Source organism: Parambassis ranga, chromosome 2 (assembly GCF_900634625.1).
Source record: "Parambassis ranga chromosome 2, fParRan2.1, whole genome shotgun sequence".
Classification (NCBI taxonomy): Eukaryota; Metazoa; Chordata; class Actinopteri; family Ambassidae; genus Parambassis; species Parambassis ranga.
Genome location: NC_041023.1, coordinates 4,562,178 through 4,582,900, shown reverse-complemented (window position 1 = coordinate 4,582,900; position 20,723 = coordinate 4,562,178). Strand labels below are relative to the sequence as shown.

The 20,723-nt window shown below is 43.3% G+C and overlaps 2 protein-coding genes across 3 annotated transcripts; both read right to left on the bottom strand.

Annotated features, from left to right (window-relative positions):
* Positions 1-361: 361 nt before the first annotated feature.
* LOC114453265 (probable ATP-dependent RNA helicase ddx6) lies at positions 362-9,018 on the bottom strand. Of its 2 annotated transcripts, none has more exons than XM_028433078.1 (13): positions 8,839-9,018; positions 6,658-7,797; positions 6,470-6,574; positions 6,160-6,289; positions 5,931-6,077; positions 5,744-5,838; positions 5,531-5,653; positions 5,088-5,216; positions 4,876-4,992; positions 4,728-4,791; positions 4,541-4,642; positions 4,246-4,465; positions 362-4,159 (listed from the first exon to the last, which is right to left on the bottom strand). In XM_028433078.1, exons 2-12 carry the CDS (start codon positions 6,898-6,900, stop codon positions 4,251-4,253), a joined length of 1,470 nt encoding a protein of 489 aa, XP_028288879.1. In that variant the 5' UTR covers positions 6,901-7,797; positions 8,839-9,018; the 3' UTR covers positions 362-4,159; positions 4,246-4,250. The 2 variants fall into 2 exon arrangements, with proteins under 2 accessions (XP_028288879.1, XP_028288887.1); XM_028433086.1 differs by having other exon boundaries at positions 362-4,154.
* Positions 9,019-11,365: 2,347 nt separating this feature from the next.
* lipea (lipase, hormone-sensitive a) lies at positions 11,366-16,552 on the bottom strand. The gene is given in 13 exon segments (XM_028400238.1): positions 11,366-11,960; positions 11,963-12,161; positions 12,363-12,718; positions 12,932-13,159; positions 13,318-13,462; positions 13,594-13,746; positions 13,822-14,007; positions 14,089-14,234; positions 14,342-14,432; positions 14,506-14,790; positions 14,898-15,145; positions 15,776-15,872; positions 16,501-16,552. Coding segments are annotated over 12 exon segments (2,181 nt in total). The 5' UTR covers positions 15,792-15,872; positions 16,501-16,552; the 3' UTR covers positions 11,366-11,832.
* Between the last annotated feature and the right edge of the window lie 4,171 nt (positions 16,553-20,723).

Below are 20,723 nucleotides of genomic sequence, written 5' to 3'. Positions count from 1 at the left end.
CCACGCTCATCCATTTACCAATATATATTACTTAATAGTATACTAAATATATATTTTAAATATTTAATTAATATTTTTACAAGAAAAACATGCCAACGACACTATTTGCTGGCATTGTTTTTCCACTGAGTAGTTCAGAGGCAGCCCCTGCTGGCCAACTGTGGTATTGCGGTTTGAGATACTTCGTAAAGTAAAGTAAAGACCACAAACCTTACACATGGTAAAAGTCATGTAAATGCAAGCAGGAAAGTTAATGAGGTGCATCTGTACATAGTAAAAGGTTCTGAGAGTTATGTCACTATAACTCTCCATTTAAACCATGTGACGGCTCAATAACAGAAATAAAAGGAGTCAGACAAAGTAAAGTTCAGGTCAATTTATTGAATTTTGTAGCCCCTGCATGTGTTTCCATGTTACAACAATAGAGGACAGAGTGATTAACACAGACCTTGTGCCTCTTTTTAGTTACAGAAAACAAAAGCATTAAAAACTAACAATGTAAGAGTGACATGTTTTCCAGGATTACCCATTCAAAGTCAATTACTCAGTCCTAAATGGCATCAAAGTGGAAAATAATCCTGTTAAATATCTACTATTGCAATTTTTTAGGGGAGAAACATGGCCGCTGATGTGCATACAAAAAAACCTGACAGCTGAAAGGTTATGGTTTTTTTTTAAAAAGAGGAGGAACTAACTGAGTAATAAGGGACATAACCACTCATTTGTCTCCATATTGTAGAGAAAACACTGCTCGGCTACATTTAAACTGAAAATTTAGACCCCGGTTTGTTTTTTTTAATCCATGTTTCAGAGAAACGCTGCTGTAATTTTATCCTCAGCTCACTACACCAAATCTGCTGAGTGCATCTTTAAATTTGGCAGAAACCTCGGGCAGTGTGGGTGAGTCTACATTAGTGCAGCAAACTGAGAGGTCCAATTCAAATTCAGCTACGCACAGTAGAATCATTAGCGGCAACGCAGCCTTTAATACTACACAAGGTGTTTTTTTTTTGTCCGCCTACTGAGAATTTGCAGAAGCAGCTCTCCCATCGTGTACCCAGACCCTCACCCAGACCCAGACCCTCACCCAGCTCCCCGGACTTTTCTTTTTAAAGGTTTTAAACAAATTTTCCAACAAACAACCCCCCGCCCCCCCCCATCATCACTCCAGGGTGGAGTGCACACACACAGACGAAGACACCACCAGATGACAGAAACCAACATTGACTCAACATTCACAGCTACATCCATCACAACCTCCTCTGTGACCCCTGACTGGGAAATTTGGTTTTTGTTTGTTTTAAACACGTATACAAATCATTTTTCTGGCACAATGATCAGCATATTTCTCACCAAAACAAGGTCTGTGGTCTCAAAATGCTCCAAATAAACACAGGTTCTCATTTAGCGACTCATTTTTGATGCCTACAAAAATGAAGAGGACATTTGTAGAGAAAAAAAAAACCCAATATTGAATAAGTCACAGAAAAGATTTTTGTTCATTAATTTTTGACACTTCTCCCCTTCTACTGCTGCTCACCACCACACCACACCTGGCTCCAACTGTTTTTAAACATATGGCACTAATACGCTACTCCAATATATTGCAAAAATCTAACTTAACCACAGAAAGTTCGGCTTTAAGCAGTCCTGCTCATTGTGTGTCACAGAGGAGATGCTGGATGTCTGTCAGGGATGCGATTTAAAACACTGAAACACTGATATGGAAGAAAAATATCAAAAATTTCTTATTAGAAATTATTTTTTTTTGTCCACAAATATGAGAGAAAGAAAAAAAACACATTCCTGACAGCTGTAAACACCCATGCCCACATTCAAGACATCGAACGTCGCCAACAAAAACACACACACAAAAAAAAGACTCAGCACGTTTACAGGCAGCTTCAGACGGCTCGCAGGACCGCGAGTCCCAAAGCCGTTCACACAGAGCTGCGTGCAAACGTAACGATTCTGAACAAAACTCAGGCTGCACACACACTTCATCACTCAGACCTGCATCTCTTTCTCACACACACACACCTCTCCTCATGCACACACACACACACAACATTCCACGTTTTTGGTTTTGCTTCAATGTAAATCCTGAAAATCCATTTCAAGGAAAAAAAACCCTCCTCCTCCTCCTATTCCTCCTCCTCCACCCATGAAGCAAAGTATTTTTTTTGTAATTGTAAACGACTAGTGTAAACAATGAATCATTTACAATTTTTGTTTCCTCAAAATGATTCATAACACCTCGTATAAAGATTGCCCTAGTGGAAAAAATAAAAGATTTGAGCTGCAGAAAACGAAATCGCAGCGCTCTGATCGTCCGGCACACGAACACGGAACAGGATCCAGAAGATCACAGTGCTTCGACGGTTTCCAGACACTCGCCCCTGTGGGTCTCTCTGGGACTTAAAACACCCCTAAATCAATGCTTTGATTTCCTGCTTTGAGCACCAGAGAGAAGGAACAATTCAAGATGCCCAGAGAGAGCATCTGATAAAACACTTGGCTTCTGCAAAACTCACCCATAAAATAAAAACAAAAACCCTCCAGACAGGACCCAGTGCTAAAGCCTCACAGTGCTCCCTCCGTCCAAAGAGCTTTAAGCAACAAAAATACATCTTAAAAAGCAAAAATACTTTCTTTTTATGTCTTTTTCTTCTTATATCATTAGTGGCGCTCTGTAAGGGGGAGGACAAAACAAGTCACAGCTGCCTGTTCAAAGATGCTACAATTTTGCTTTCAAAACACAGAGAACGCCCCTGACGACAGATAATCCTCACATTTTTTAGTCAAACAAAGCTGTGCCAGGGGAGGAAAAAAAATGTCTCATCACTGCTGCTGCTGCTGAGGAAGAAAATAATTGTATTTTTGTGAATTTGTTTGTGGTCCACTCATCAAGTCTGAGCACTTCCAGCAGCAACAGCAGACATGACGACTGTCTAATATGCTTTTAGAGCTTGGCATTCAACCGCTGGGCTGCAGGGTCAACATGGCAACTGATACATTCACCAACTGGAAATTTGTCATGACGGGGTTTGTTTTGCACAACATTAACTAAAAAAAATAAATCTGAAGATGAAAGGAAAGAGAAAAGTTTTGCACCAAACATGGACCTGTTGATTCTCAATCATCAGCTGACTGTCAGAGCTGATGTGAACCTGCCTCTGATGCATCAGTCCTCTGCAGGACAGGAAACCAGCTTTCATTCACCAGCTCCAGGGGCCAACAGATTTCAGTGTTCACCAGCCAAATGTGTGTGTTTGTATATGTGTGTTTTTTTTAGTGTAAAGTGCAGCTGTCTGCAGGCGACGTCACCAGCGTAATGTAACGGCGTGAAGCTGCGTCTCCGTCCCCATGCCGCACCGTGTGTGGCTGCAGGCCCACATACATGAGTCAGTACGGGGGCTTGTGTCTTTAGGCCGTCTCCTCACATTAGCTCTGCTCATGTTTTATTTATTGTGAAAGGGAAAACAGTCACGGAGTATTTAAATAAAGCTGCCCTCTTTTTTTTATTATTATTATTGCAACGTTCACATTCAGAATGGTTTCAGATGTTTGAGCCGTGTGTGTGTGTCCCCTTGCATAACTGATGTTTAAATAAACTGGGATTACTATCAAATTCATCTTTGTGCTCGTACTCTGCTGCGTAACGGACAACAGCAGGCTAGAAATGGATGAGTGCACATGGGAGTAAGTAAGGCACTTAAGTGACAACAGCAGTGTAAGCGGACAGGACGACGGCTGGTGTGAACGCACCATTGTAAATGTTAAAAAAAACGGGCCGACCTCACTGCTGGCAGAGAAAACAGGTCTCCAAGGACGGCGGGTTCAAAACAGCTCTGACACTCTGCCGTCTCATTTACACCAGCACATGCTCACTAACACATTTTAATTTGAGGAAACGGTGTACGCGGGATCAGCGGTCCAGTTTGGTGCAAAACGATGTGGCGTAACTCGCTCAGTCAGTAAAATAATGAGGCAGCCCTCTGAGGAAAAGCTCAGAAAAATAAAAACCTTTACATCCATTTGACAGGCTCTGGGAAAAGAAACAAAAAAATAAAAAACAGACGTGTGGAAATGAAGAGTTGCCTGAAGCCTGTGTGCAAGCGCTGATGTCTGTGCAAAAGCCCGGTTGTGTCTTACTGTTCTGAGGGAAGGAGACAAAACTCAGGTTAGGAGGGCAGCTCTTCAAACCATCATCATCATCACTGACGTCACCAGAAAGCACCTCACCTGCTTTAGGTGCTGTCCTGCTGGCGTCCCGGTTTCTCCTCGACCTCCTCCACGTCGCAGTCGGCGTTGGCCGAGTGGAACTCGGCCACATACAGGCTCTTGTCGATGCTGCTGGGAATGGGCTTGATGTCAGTCACCAGCTGGTCTTCGATGGCCTTCAGGTTGAAGCGGTCCTCGGATGTGATCAGATTTATGGCCAGGCCCAGGTGACCAAACCTCCCTGAGGAACAAGAGGTCATAAGTATAAACACAGTCATGCTGTCAGGTCTGTTTTCTTTCCTTATGAACACCGTACCTGATCTTCCGATACGATGCAGGTACGTTTCAGCGTTCTTGGGGAAGTCGAAGTTGATGACCACGTTGACGGCCTGGATGTCGATTCCTCGGGTGAAAAGATCTATTGGAGAAAGACAGAAGATCACACTGATGCCACAACAGGCCCTGATTTCTGAGGGTTTTCTCGACATGTGTGACAAGCTCACCGGTGCAGACCAGGTTTCTGCACAGTCCATTTCTGAAGTCGTGGAACACACGGTTCCTGTATTCCTGAAAAAAAAAAAAAAAAAACACTGTGAAAACACAAACCAACCTATTGTTCTACAAACCCAAGCGTTTCATCCTCGCCCTCACCTGCATCATTTTAGCGTGGATGTAGAAGCAGGAGTAGCCCAGCTGAGTGATCTTCTTGGCCAGGAGCTCCACCCTCTGGGTGGAGTTGCAGAAGATGATTGACTGGTTGATCTGAAGCTGTGACAGAGAGAAACACAACCATCGTTTTCAACATCTAAAGCAACACAACCCTTTGTTGATGTGAGAGAAAGAACGTGAGCGCGGTCAGTTACCCTGGAGAAGAGCGTGTTGAGGCAGTGGACTTTCTGCCTCTCAGTGACGTAGGCGTAGTACTGAGTAATGCCCTTCAGAGTCAGCTCCTCCATCAGGTTGATCTCATAGGGTTTCTGAAGGTGCTTGGCCTGCAGCGGGGACATGGAAGGTTTAAATGGTGCTTTTAAACTCACACTGTCAAGTTTTTGTTTTTAGTGCACTGCAGGGGATTAAAACTGTGTTTGCATGATAACATTACAAAGAAGAAAGCGTTTCAAAAGGCCAACTATCCAAGCAATAACATCCTGTGGATGGTAGCTTAAGCTGTTGTAGATGAAAACAGCCGAACAGATCTGGGTGCAGTGGGAGAGCGGCTCAGTCTGCAGCGTGAGCCGCACACAGTGCCAAGTGGCCCCGGGCCAGCAGGCTGGCCGAGTGGTGCAGCAATTAGCCGACTGCTCACCATGAACTTCTGCACGCTGATGGGGAAGGTTGCAGAGTAGAGCAGGATCTGCCTGTTCTTGGCCAGGAAGCTAATGATATCCTCGATAAGCACCACAAAGTCCTGAGACAGCAGCTTATCCGCCTGAAGGGAGAGGAGACGTTTTAAAATGTAGCAGCTCTGTTCCAACCTGAAACACTGTCACTATCACAACACTTCCATCATGACATTTACCTCATCCATCACCATCATCTGGACTCTGTCCACCTTTGCCACTCCCTTCTTTATCAAGTCCAAGATCCTGCCCGGCGTGGCAATGACCACATGCACTGATAAAGAAAACACAGCGTTTAACTGAGGATACACAGACACAGTGTGTGCAGCTGTAGCTGGTTCGTGTGAACGCAGAGTGGATCTTTACCAGTTTCATCCAGGCGCATGATGTCGTCTCGTAGGTTGGTGCCCCCGGTGGTGGCCATGACTTTCACTCCTCCCAAGTGTTTGCTGATCTGGATGCAGATCTGGCTCACCTGCAGGGCCAGCTCACGGGTGGGCACCATGACAATGGCTGGAAAAAAAAGTTACAAAAACAATAAATGATAAGAGAACAAAGCTTCCGTTAAGGAAAGTAACCGAGGGCAGCATCTCACCCTGTATGTGGTCTTTCTTCAGGTCTATCCTCTCCAGCAGTGGGATGAGATAGGCTCCACTTTTTCCTGTTCCATTCTTCGCTCGAGCCAGAATGTCCCGCCCAGACAGGGCGATGGGAATGCTCTCCTCCTGTAAGGAGCCAATATCATCAAAACACTTACAGGACTGCTGGCTTCATGATACAACCTCAGGGATTATGGCTTGTAGTTTACACTTGGTGTCCAATAAAAAGCCAACAAAGAGTTTTTCCTCACCAAATGTGGAGGCAGCATTTAAAACTACTTTAGTTTTTTGTTAAGAAGTTCATACTTGAATAGGGGAAGGTTTCTCCCAGCCCATCTCAAAGATGCCCATCAGGAGTTCTCTCTTCAGACAGTAATCTTCAAACTCATTTCCCTTAGTGGATGTCACATCCTGCAGGGGACACACAGTGGGTTAAGCTGACAGCAGAAGACTAGTTTGAAGTTAAGACGTTGATAAGAAGCTGTGTGACTCACTGAGGTTTTGACCCTGTTGTCTTTGGGCGGGAGCTTCAGGCTCTTTTTCCAGTCATCTCCAAACTTGATGCCTCCTCCGTCCTGAGGAGCGCCGCCTGCTTTCTGCAAAGCACCCAAAGGCTTTCCTTGAGTTGTGGGTGCTTGTTGGACCGAAGCTGGTTTGGTCTGTCCTCTGAGCTGCCCGTTCTGTTTGTTTAGTCCCATGACGACCGGGCCAACGTTTTCTGTTCTGGCAGTTGCCATTTTTTCCTGCTTTTGTTGTTTTTTTGTTTTGTTTTTTTTTTTTTTTGTAACTTCCACGTATAAGATTTTTGCTTCTTAGGCTTTTCTCTTAAAAATTCTCTTCAAAAGTAAAAAAGATTAATAAAGCATTAACAAACAATATTCTCTATTCTTTAAGTCCAAAGCTTTTACAACAGAAGTGGATTTGTAGTATTTACATATACACATGTACGTTCAGTTCGGTCCCCTTCAACAACAGAGTGACTGACGTACAAGAACAACGAAAAAAAAAAACTTTTTTTTACACAAGAGCTCTTCAAAATGAAGAGAAATTTGCATTCATATGCATGAACCTACTTGTCCACAATATAGAAAAATTATATGTGAACAAGTATCAAAGCAGTCCAAGTCCTGAAATAGAACAACTAAGGCAATCTGAACTTGGGGAATAGCTTCAGTATAATCTTCTTTCAAAACTTAAACTTCTCTTTCTTATTTGAACAATATTTCTTATTTCCACTTTGAGTCCTCAAGAGTTTCTCAATATCTCTGTTCTTGAAAAATGGATGTCCAACTTTGTACAAGTCTTTCCCCAAAATCATATAGTTTGTAATGCTTATTTCCACTGTGTGGGTATTTGTTGCTCCACGTGTGAAAAAAAGAATCCTGAAATTGCAGATGATACAAGGGGGGTTATTTAGTCCAAAGCCAAAACAGCTTTCCGCCCTTGTTGAGTCTTCAGTGTGTGTGCGTGTGTGTGTGTATGTATATGCGTGCGTTTTTCCTTTCGCCTCCGGGTGTTTGACCTTCTCTCCGTCGACACCACAGGTCTTCAGTTCGGTCTGTGAAGTGTGCGAGTGTGGCTCTGATCAACCCGCTGCCTCCTCAAAGTCAAAGCCAACAACTCAAACCTGTCACCTGAAAGAAAGCCAGGCCAAACATATGAACATCAATCCAGGAAGACTCAAACATATGCAGAAAACAAAGCATTAGAATGACTTGTATTAGTTTAAAATGATTTCTGATTGTCTAATTGATCGTACAGCTCCAGAATGACCCCTAAAGAAGCTTTATTCTCTTGTGACCAATGATCACTTTAAGGCACCTGTGTTTATGTATAGGTATGAGGTTTCAAAATGAAGCTTACTTTTAAGATTAATTTAGTTTAAAAGACCTTTGAGCATGTCACAGATGCAAATCACAGATAACACAAAGCACGTTCAACAAAGCTCCGCTTCGGAAGGCTTTACAGTTAACTCAGTAAATGGTTTGAGGCTGCACAGGTGAACTTGCCAGGTGGCAGATTATCGGAACCCAAAGACGTCTGACCTACAGTGAAGGTTCGAGGACTAAAACATCACTTACAGTTCATACCTACTGTCTAAAAGTTGATGTTTACATTACATTACACTCTGTGTGGTTGCTCAACTACAAACTGTTAGCTTACAGTCGATAACACATCAACTTACTTTTGACGCTTTTCGATTAAACAAATGTTTTTTTGTTTATCCGGAATTAACTTGAAAATATTATAGTCATCTGCGTATATTTGTCCCTTTTGTTTTTGTATCAAGGTTGCATTAATACTCTGTCTAAAGAGAAACACTAATTACGTCAGGCTAGCAGAGTTGGCTAATGCTACACCAGTGCTAGCTTCATGCTAACTATTCGCTAAGCCGTCGCAAAACCTGTAATTGACTTTTCACAACTTTTAGCACGAGAAGTACTACTATATATGTCTAATTATTTTAACGACAAAGATATAATACACTGATCGTGTTACATTCTTAGTGATCTGTTCACTAATGCAACAAAGAACAACTACCCACACAGCTAGCCTCGAGGCTAGTTTCGCACAAATAACTCCACTCGTTAACGTTAGCTGTGCGCTAGTCGGTTCACATCAATTCGGTTGTTTTTTTAACAGAAAAGGACGCTTCAAAGTCCCCAGAAACGTACCTTATTTGCTTTGTTATTTTACAAGGGATGCGCAGTGAGCGGTTGATCGACAACTTTCTTTACAATTCGCTCTAGTAACTGATTTTTTTCTTGGTATAAATCGTCTCTATTGTGTATCTTCTTCCTTTAAATCAACATGGTCGCCTTCTTCTTCGTCCCCTCTTCCTCGGTGTTTCTCTCCTGTTTATCACATGTGAGACTCCGCGACGCCACCGCCACCTGCTGTCACTCCAGGGTACAGCAAGTAGTGGTGCACATGTCAACATAGCTAATAACCATTATTTTAAGCTCCAAAATAATTGTTTCATTTTTATTTTAGCAGCGTAAATTATAGCAATATAATATATAAAATGCTGTACTAACATTCTAACAAAATTCATGTAATAATCTGTGTTAAATTAAATCATGTTTTTATGGTCAACCTGAAAATTTACTTTTTTTAGAAGTCTTTGTTTGCATTACTGGGACTCAATATTTCATTTGTAGTTTGTAGTTTCACTCTGGAAACTGACGTAGTTAACTTAAGCAATACTGGTAAAAAAAATAATCAGGATTAATTGTGGCATTTAGCCGATAACGATTAATTGATGACAATTGCACTTACATGTTTTTGACTCTAAATCGCCACATTGTTCTAAAATGATACCGAGAAATCATCAGTCAAGTTAACTCCTTCATTCTAACAGGTTAAGCTGGTGATTAGGCACCAACCAGCCATTTTTGAAATATGTATTGATAAGATGCACAAACTGCTTCAAAATAATAATGAAGCAAACATTTAAAGTAACTGTGTCCTTCAAATGTTCTTAAGGTCACAAAGCAGTGCATGTCAACATTAAAATTAAACAGGACAAATAAGTTCAGAAAAATCACATCAGTGATTATTAAAGTTAAAAAATGTGTCTGTGCAAATGAACCTGTGACTGGAATATGTCACACACTAGTGCATGTTTTCACTCTACTACTGTTGAACAGCAGCAGAAAGAAAAAACAAACAAACCGGACAGTTCCACATTTAAATGTGTGTCTGTGCACATCAACCTGTCTTACGTTTGCACCTTCTACAGAGGGGCTGTTGAGAGCATCCTGTCCAGCTGCATCACTGTGTGGTACGGAGCCTGCACCGCCACCTGCAGGAAGACGCTTCATCGCATAGTGAGAGCAGCTGAGAGGATCACCGGCGTCCCTCTCCCCTCCCTCCAAGACCTCTACGACAGCCGTCTCACCCGAAAGGCCCTCCGCATCACAGGAGACCCCACCCACCCTTCACACCGCTTCTTCAGTCTGCTGCCATCAGGAAAGAGACTGCGCAGCCTCCGGGCCAGGACCAGCAGACTGAGGGACAGCTTCATCCACCAGGCTGTCAGGAAGCTGAACTCTCTCCCTGCTGTGCCCCACTTTCTCCCCCTTCCCTGACACCACCCCCCTACCCCTACCCCTACCACCATCCCCTCACCCCTACCACCACCCAAGATAGGAACTCTTTGTACCAGCCACTTTACCAAAGGAACTCTGTGCACCAGTCACTTTTTACCCTGTCATGTCACACCAGTCTCATATAAGCTGCTATAACTTAAACTATTCCTGGACTGTTACATTATGCCAACTGCACTGTCTTGCACCATTGCATCTTTTGCACTCTCATACCAGTCTCAATAAGCTGTTATAAGTTAAACCATTCCTGTTTATATTATGCCAACTGCACTTGCACTATACATCTTTTGCACTCTGACTGCATTGTGCCTTCATTATGTGCCTTGTATTTTGTGTGTGCCTCATTGTAGGTACATTTTTTTACACTTTATATTTCTTCTTCTTCTTCTTTCTTTAGTTTTTAGTTACATGTTATATGTTGCGGAGTGAAGAGTAACGCAATTTCGATTCTCTGTATGTCCAGCACATATAGCAGAGTTGACAATAAAGCTGACTTGACTTGACTTGACTTCTTCCAGCACTTACTGTTGGTCGTGAGGAGCACAATGACTAAACGTATCGCGGATTCTCGGCTGAGTGAAATTCTTTTACAATATCTGCTGGGGGAGACTTCGCTGTTGTAATGTTTTCCTATCTTTCTGTGAGCAAACATCCAGTTACTATGGCAACAACCAACGCTCCACGCTTAATGCATGTCGCGTATGCGCATGCGCGGCACTATATACTACACCTGTAGCCGGCGTTGTGGCCTCGTTGCGCTTTCTTCGTGCTCCGGCTTATGGAGACAGACGTTGAACCTCTGTTAGGAACGTGCTGCTCCGCATCATTTACCTGAATACCACTGCCTTCCGCCATTATTGTTATTATGGGCTCACATGTGCGCGCTTGCGTGTGATGGTGAGAGTACGTCGCATAAAAAAATGCGTCATAACGACGAGGCACTGATCGCCGTAACCGACAAGTGGAAAATATTAATCGGTGACAGTTTTTCTGACGCCTAATTGCACACGATACGATTTTGCACAAGCGTAAACTGAAGGGATCAGATGCTTGGGTTTGAAACAACGATAATTAAACGTCAAATAAGCAGCAGTGATTCTTACAGTTTAATTCAGACAGCAACACAGTGAGAGTTAAATTACTGTAGTTACTGTTATATCCAGCCAATGCTGGTGAAGGCCTCCTTATCAAAACCAGATTTTACATTTCATCAAAATATAATAGCAATATTAATATTACCACAGTGCATCAGGAGTATGCTTCCTGTACAAGTACACCTGTAAACCTGGTCAGTTTGATGAAGTAGGCAATGTCAAACTTTAGGACTCAGCTGCAGCTTTAAAGTGAAGGCACAAGATCTGCCCTTCTTGAAATATCAGGCTGGTTATAGTGTGTTTGTAATATTCTCACTCAGCATCTAGACACTGGTAGAAAAATACTTCATATATCATCATTTAGGAGCTGGTTGTTTTTGTCAGTTGATCTGTTGAGAAATTGCTGTGCAGTGTTTAAAGTGCAGTATGCCTAAGCATCCTCATAACGTTCTTAAATGCATCACTCTCACCACATTTCATCATTTCTTTTTTCTTTACAAAAATGAGGAAGTCCAAAGACTGACTGATAAATCAGCTTGAAGGGTTTGGCACTCTGGTAGGTGTCTTCCTGTTTTGGGCGTTTGCGGGGAGAGCCGGGTTTTCCTGCTGAAAAATGTCCCTCATCCGTGCAATGCAGATTTCGGCAGCGACCTCTGTCTCCTTGGCGAGCTGTGACAGGCTGAGGAAGCCATGCGGGAGGTCCTCCACTACTGTCAGAGTCACCGGCTGGCCCATGGCTCGCAGCTTCTTGGCGAACATCACAGAGTCGTCCAGCAAGGCGTCTAGAGCGGAGGCCTGCGTGGACACGGAGAGTGACAAAACAGTGAACAGAGGGAAAACTGAAAAGATTCAAGAAACATCATATCATAAGATATCTTTAATTTTTACATGATAAAAATCCACTCCTGTGCTGTAATTACCCGCACAAACAAAGCAACATCCCCATTACAGCCCCCATTATAGCCCCATTAAACTAGGACACAGTCTTCTTCTTACCACTATGTGTACCGGCGGCAGGCCTAGCAGCAGGTTGTTTGGAGCCAGGACTGGAGACACAAACGGGTTCCTGATAACAGGGCAGGACGTCGGGTGAATGACAGCCAGGCACTTGGAGCGCAGGGGCTCAAAGCCCTCTGGGTAATCTCTAGAGTTTTGTGCGGCGGTCTGAGAGGGCGTGCGGCGGGTTTCGATCCTAGTCTGGGACCGTGAGCGTAAAGCACCTGGGTCAAGAAAGGACTGGATCCAGTTGGAGGCTCCCTGGGTGAGATCACTGAGCAGCATGGCCGTGTCTCTGCCCAGAGCACTCAGGTCGCCACTTCCCACTGCAGGCTGCACCACCTGAGACTCTGCACCTGGGAGGAAGACGACGTCAGGTTAGCAGAGGAGACACAAGCTTTCGTAATAACAGACTAGACACGTTGGCAGTTAATTATTTTCATCTTTCCTTCCTCTGACGTCCTCCAGTTTATACATAAATCCCACAAAATAATCTGTGTTCCGGAAAGTACTCCTGCGTTAAATGAGGCATGGACCATTACACACACACACGCTGTACGCCCACATACCTGCATAGGCATTAAGGCATTTTGTGAGAACACCCAGAGGCAACAGTGGGTCAATGAGCGTGAGAAGGCGGGAGGGCGAGGCGTCAGTGGTGAGCAAGGTTGCAGGGTAGGCGGCCATGATGCCATCAGGGACTCGGACACCGGTACACAATGCCTTCATGGACACAGTGATGCAGAGGTTTCCTCCTGCGCTGTCGCCTGCCAGACACACTCGCTCTGCAGTGGAACCTGAGACACACAGACACAGCTAGTTAGGATCCGAACAATAGCATTAAAAAAAAAACAATGTCCGGGTACATTTTCCAGTTTTCCAGAGTCTAAATGATTTTGAAAACAAAGGACCAGCCATCATACGACAGAGGTCGCTGCCGTGTAGTTTAACTCACCCAGCAGATGACAGTTATTCAGTGCCCAGCAGTAGGCGTAGAAACATTCTTCCAGAGCTCTGGGAAAGGGCGCCTCAGGTGACAGAGAGTAGTCCACGGAGAGGACAGGGACATCCAGCTCCTTCGACCAGCTCCGAAGATAATTCTGAGACAGGCAGGGTGTACAAAGAGAAGACTTATAGAAGTGAGATGAGAGCGCCTAATTGTTTCATAAATTAAACATTATTTAATGGAGTTAAGAGATGAAGTGGTAGTATTAACCCAGTGATAGCGTACCTCATGAGATCTGGATGTCTGAGCCACAAATCCTCCTCCGTGAAAGTGGATGAGCAGCCAGGGGGAGCGAGGCTGCTTCTGTACCCAGGGTAGATGGGTCATAGAGATGGGGGGAGGATCTGTCCGTGAAAAAGTGAGAAGCTCCTCGCTGTCCTGTGAAAAGGACGGATCATGCCTCTAGTTTCTTAGTTTTCCTGAATAAACGTGTGTGTATTTTCCGGGCCTTACCTGTCCATCTCGAATCTCATAGGAGATGAGACGCATGTGGACCGGCCCAGGCCCAGAGTGTGCGGTTGGAGGGGACACAGTGACAGACAGGCTGGGGTCTGAGGCCAGAGGAAGGCATAGAGGCACTGGAGGCAGCGTCAGGGTGAAGTTCACCTGGACCGGGTTAGAGGCTATTCGGCTGAAGCCCTGCACAGACAGGAGAGTAAGGTTAACACAGGGGGGAGCACTTCAGGTGATTGGAGAGGAAGTGTATGTGACCCTGCATACTGTTATAAGGTCGGACTCTGTGAGGTTCCAGAAGGACTTCCAGAACTGCAAGTCCAGATTCTGTGTAATGCGTTCAAACTCAGCTCCCCGCAGCTCTGGATCAATGACGTACTTTCCTGATGTGAGGAGGGAAAGAGCTGCCATTCCTGCAGGGAGAGAAAAACACATGATCCAACAAAACACACCCGAATAAAGCTCGAGAATTCCATTTTAATCAATATCATGGCATCAAAATTTAGACAAGAAGATTTACCTATTCCAGACTGCTGTTTACCGTACGTCTCTCCATAGGAAATCATGCTTATGACGACGGTCTGGAGGAACGGACGAAGGGTTGGGGAGAACTGGGAAAGTAGACGGACATGAATAAGAAGGTGCTGCTTACACATAAGCTCCAATTAAAGTCCCGCAGCTGACCTGAAATCCCAGACAGCGGCCGTAGAAACACGCTTTGTGCATGGAGCTGTACTCCTGCACAAAGCGGTGGTTCAGCTCCTTATCCTGCGTGGAGTACAGCTGGCCATATTCGCCGTCATTGATGAGCCGCTGGGCGAGATGGAGCAGGGCGCGGAGCTGACACAGGGCGCTGCAGTACGCCTCCATCTCACAGACATTGTGGTCTGCCCGGAAGAAGGCACCGGTGTAGTTAGAGGCGATGTAACGCCCCTTATGGATGATGTGCAAAAGGCACGACAGTAAAACCTGACAAAAAAAATAAAGATTTTTTTTGGAACAAACTGCATTCAAGGAACAGAGGGGGGAGACAAAACTTCCCCACTACACGTCCAGTCTGTGGAAATAAAACCTACCTTAACCAGGGTACGGTAGCCATTGCCTGGCGTTTGTTCATCAAAGTCGTAGTGGTGATAAACAGCAGTGAAGCTGGCGACTATAGGCTCCAGTACCCGGCTGTGCTCCTGGATCTGCCTCACGCATGTGACCAGGCGCTGTGCGACACTGCCGTACGGCAAATCAGGGGTCTCACACAAAACAGAGATGTTGTCCCGACACACTCGCTCCAAGGTTGCAAACACAACCTTGTAGTCCATATCTGAGGCTGGAAAGAGAGAAAGACAAGAGAGACAGACTCAAACCTCCGCAGCTCCTCCACTCCTCTCCTTTTATATCTGCCACCGGAGCTGTCGACGCAACAGACATGTGATGTGCACTCTACAGTGTATCTTAAAGAAAAGGGACTATCACTCTGTGGGTAAACACATTGATCACAGTGACCACACAACTCAGTGCTCCTGTTATCTGTCAGGCCAAGGGTTGAAGGTGAATACTTTAAACTAATCTAGCACCGACTCCATAAGAATAGCTGACAGTGACCTCATCAGGCTATTATGGATTACTCCAATTACAGCAGCAAATAGAGCATAAACTGTACACTCTGTGACGAGTGAGCCCCTCTTGAACTGAAAAAACAAGCAAGTGTGTTATTCAACCATGACATCTGTTGTTACATGGACTGAAAATATGTGTTATCTTGCTAGATAAAGTGGCTGGGGCATGTTTTGGTTTGCATCGTGTGTGCATGTTACACAGCTATGGGTTCATGATGCTCATGGAAGATAATAAATGTCAGCCACTGAGTAAGAGACATTACAGTGTTTACTCAGAAGATGTATGATATATAATAAATATGGACTGTTGTGATCAAATGTGGGTAGATGGATAAAGATACCTCCGTTTTGGTGCATGGTTACTGGTGTTTGTCTATTTCTGGCCAGCAGTGGTGCACTTTGACATGACACACTGACATCTGAATGTCCTGGAATGACCTGCAATGAAAGCTGTGTTTTATTACATTCATCTAAAATGCTTTTTTTTTGCCCTTATTATATTCAGCTTATAGTAAGAAATACAGATATAGCTCATTTAAAATGGAATCTATTCACAGCAGCCTGGTGCCATCAGATCTTTTGTTTCCAGACAGAAAGCCTGGCGTGTTTCCAGCCGCTCTTTCACCCCAAACAGCTGATCAATGACGCAACCTGTCAACAGGCTCTCCTGTCGCTGCCCAACACTGTGTCGTATCAGTTTATTCAGAAGCGCGTTTGAAGCATTTTCTCAGGCTGTGTACTTCTGCTAGCTTAAATTGACATCCTATCACACATATTCACCAACAAAAAATGCGGAAATACCAGCTCTTACTATGGTAGTAGTGGCGCGGAAATGTTTTTTTTTTCTACCCGTGACAACTTCACCCATAACACCAAGTTAGAGGACTTCCAACATCGTCCTTTTGCTTTCTGTTTCGCTGCCGTTTATAAACGCCGACACACAGCGTGGTGTTACACGTTGTCACAAACGTCCTACGTCCGGTTAAACCGCCCCAAACACGACGTTTAATGTGTACAGGGACACGACTTTGCCATGTTTTAAACTGCCTTCCTTTCTTTCACTCACCTACGGCGCATCCTCTTCCGCGATGTCCTGTCCGCGCGCACGCAGAATCTCTGGCAACGTGATATGAGGCGGTGCGCGCGCACGACACATATTGCCGCTAGCATAACAATCAACAGGTGAGCTAACAAAAAACGAACATATTCCTCAGCAAATACACGATAAAAACCACGGCAATAACAATTTATTATATTTCCTGGTTTGACTTATATACATTATTAATAATTAAGATAATTATTGAATCATTAGAACGTTTTAAAATGTAGCCTGTGTATGGATTTAGCAATAGGCTAATTAATAGGTGTTAATTGCTAAACCGTCACTTAAATGTGTGCTTTACTGAACCTTTGAAAGCTATATGAGTAGCCAGGTTCCGTCATTGACTTTTATTTACCTCTCAAATTCACAATCCGCAATATATCCACTAATATTTTTCACTTATTGGTGGCAGACTTGTGCTTATTTTTGGCTCACAACTGTCCAAAATAATGAATTTACTGTATAGCAATAATTTACAGTTTATTATCTGTCAAAAGACTAATTACCGGTATTTTTTTAACAAATCATTTCAGCTCTATAATCAGTGTCTGTATGTCCAGACAAAAAAATAAATGTATTTATATTGAGCGTCATTTGAGTATAAGAAAGATGTTGCAGTTGAGCCATCATACTCTCTGTGTGGGATTGTGGGAGACTCTAGTGGCCATCTGAGTCCTTGCAGCTTTCAAGAGCTGAATAGAAAAAAATGCTTTTTAAATAAAGCCCTCAGTATGCCAGAGCAAGTTGATATTTTATGTTCATAGACCTTTTGCCCATTCATCCATGTTCTAATCATCCTGCATAGGGTTGCAGGGGGCTGCAGCCCATACCGGCCATCAACGGGTGAGAGGCAGGGTATACCCAGGACAGGCTGCCAGGCTATCTATCACAGGGCTAACATAGAGAGATAATCAACCATTCACATTCACACTTCATGGACATTTAATAGACTCAATAAATGACAAAAAATTAGAATATAGAGCAAATAAAACACGCTAGCAAATGCATGAATATCTCACATTAATTTTAACATACTGTTTAGTTGTCGCCTCACCAAAAACACATCTAAATAGGTAAACAGATAAAGCACACGTACTATTTTCAGTTGTACAACGCCAAGTAATGTTTAACAAGCTGCCAAATGTGTGGGAAATAATTCAACAGGTTTCTGTTTTGCTCTTTAAACAGCATCAAAAGGACAAGCTGAGCTAACAGAAGATGTCATGAATGAATCAACAGTCAATATGTTTTTTGAACTTCCAGAGGTATGTAAGTCAAACATCCCTTTTATCTATGAAACAATTCTTAAACTTGTGTTGAATGATTTATTGGGCGTGGTGGCTTCTTTTGATTATGCTGTAGTGATGTCATTGTGGTAATTATCTGTGTATGACAGTGTCCACAATGACTTTATCATCAGTTTTTAGTTGTAATAATCTATAGGTGGTTATTAGCGTCAGATTGGTGGACATACAGTATCAAAGGTCACCCTGTATGTTTACTCAACATTTCTGTGTCACTACACATCCTTCATATGACTGATGTCCATGCGGGTGCTCTGATTTAATATCCTCTGAACACACCATAAACAGACAGTGTGGCAGAAGAACCTTTGGTAACTTTACTAGATACATTCAGTAGTGGGAAAAACACAGCTGTATCTGTTGTTGTGTCTGTAATACTGCTTAAGACCTGCGTGTCACTTTCTGCAACAGCAATGGCACAAAAACTGAAAAGGATTAAATGTAAATTACTATGTGAGCAGGAGTTTGTATAATCTGTTGTCTGAGTGTTACTCGACACCTATTGATGTTATGGAGCAGGCTTTACTCAGGTAGCAGGAGTGTGGAAAATTCCAGTAGAGCTTTATTTTGTCTTGTGTCTAATTTTTCTTCCTCTGTGTGACTCAGCATAAACATTAATCAGCACTAAACATGCAAGTCATTTCAAACAATGACAAGCTGTGTCTTCAGTTTACATTGTACATAACTGCACTCACAGCTGCGTCACATTTAACCAAACAAGCACATGTTTTAGAATGGCGTTACAGAACGTCACAGAATGTGCACACTCCATGCAGACAGGATTCCCACCTGGGTTCAAAACCAACGACCTCTGTTCGATCGTTCGGTCATTAAAACGAAAACTTGGATCGAAATGAGAACTAAACAGAGGCTGTCCTGTTCAGTCGCCCTGATCTAGTTCAGGTCGTTACCGGCTCCCTTGGTCCTGCTCGGAATCTTGGTGTGATTATTGATGATGCTTTTAAACTGGACAAACAGGTCAGCTCAGTGGTCAAGTCTTCTTTCACCTAAGGTTTATTGCCAAAGTCAAACCATATCTGAGCCAGAGTGACCTTGAAAAAGTCAACCATACTTTTATTGCCTCCTGCAAACTCCCTGTCTGTTAGAATGGAACAGTCTGAGCTTCCCCACCTGCAGCTCTTCTCCTAACCGGGACAAACAAACATGAGCACATAACTCCGGTGCTTTCCTCACTGCTCTGGCTTCCAGTCAAGTACAGGATTGATTTTAAGATTCTTTTATTTGTTTTTACGTGTCTGAATAGGCTGCCTTTAACTGTGCAGTCTGCAACAGTCTCTCCACCTTTAAATCTTTGCTCAAGGCACACTTGTTCACCTTGGCCCTTGGCTGAGTACAGGCACCTGTATTGAGGGTGTTTGTGTTGTACCATTGTTTCTTACTGTACTGGTGTGTTGTTTTTCTTTCGTGTATTTTAGTGTAAATTACTCTGGTAGGCCTTGGCTCTGTGCTATATAAATAAACTTGGCAATGACATTGACATGCATATAAGTGCAGGAAGGTGTTGGAGACATAAACACTGGCCCATTTAGAATCAGAACCATAATTCCTTTATTTATCCCTGAGGGGAAATTCTTTGTTGGTACAGACCTACAGATCCCCTCGGGAGTTGTAGCATCTCAATTCCTGGTTTTAAGATATTTACTGTTGTATACACTTTTACATGGTAAAGAGCACGATAACTTCCTTCTGGCAGGATTCATTTAAACTTAAGAGACTCCTCTGTTTATCACTGACCTTAGAACCAAGTGTCAGACCTTTCTTTGAGCCACAGCAACAAGTGATGCAGCCAGTTTACTCATAAACTGTTAACAGAACTGCTGTGCAAACAACTCAGACTTCCCTGAAGATCATGCTGGTGTTGTGAAATAGACCGCCAGCATGACTCTGAGGGGGTTTAAATGAGTTTATTGGAGTTTTATTTCAAGTAAAAATGGCTGCATGGAAATGGGAGAATAACTTATCTTGTCCTTTGGATGTGGGTCCTTGGTTTTCATTGTTGTTTTGGTGTAGTTGCCGGGTTTTGTTTGTTTCCTGTTTCATTTTGAAAATCTTGTTTTCCTTGTGTATTTCGTTGTGTTTTACTTAGTCTTTATCCACCTGTGTCTTGTTACCCCTTTTGTATTTGAGTCTTCTGATCCCCTTTGTCCTTGTCAGGCCATATTGCGTCAATGCCGTGTTCTCTTCCGGTCTGTCTGTGGATTACCTATCTCCTGGTTTGGGTCCTGAACTCTAATCCTAACATTATCTGAATTAAAAATTCGAGTAATCCTAAATTAAATGCACTGCTGGCTATCCATATGCCTCACATACCAGGAAGCAAATTGTAAAGCAAGGACGATACTCCCTGTGTATGTCTGTTCACTGGGATTTTTGTAAAAATACTGAATTTCCAGAAAGTACCTGACAGCACATTTCTTCAACGTCGAAAACTAATGTGCTGATTTACTCTATGCTCTTTAGAGCGAGAGCATCAATGTAATATCCAGAGCTTTGTTCCATGAGAATAAGGGCAGATATGGCTGTTTAAATTGTAACTGAATGGCCTGCTTAAGGGGAAAACTTCGATTAAATACTCATGGAAAAGAAACGGCATGTCCAGACTAAGGTTCACATGAAGGTCTGTGTCACCTAAACACATATGTATAGTGGCAATACAGGCTCAACACTGTGCGTAATGGCAGCGGAGGGGATGTTGGAGGTGCAGGTGCTCCTTCACACACACACACACACACTTTGAGTCAAATTCAAGGATTCAAGGAACTTTGTTGTTATGGCCTCAGGTCCTGGTTTGAGCCACAGAAGAAGAGCACGGTATAAGAAATAAGAGCAATCAAAATAATAAATATAAAATAAGATATAAAA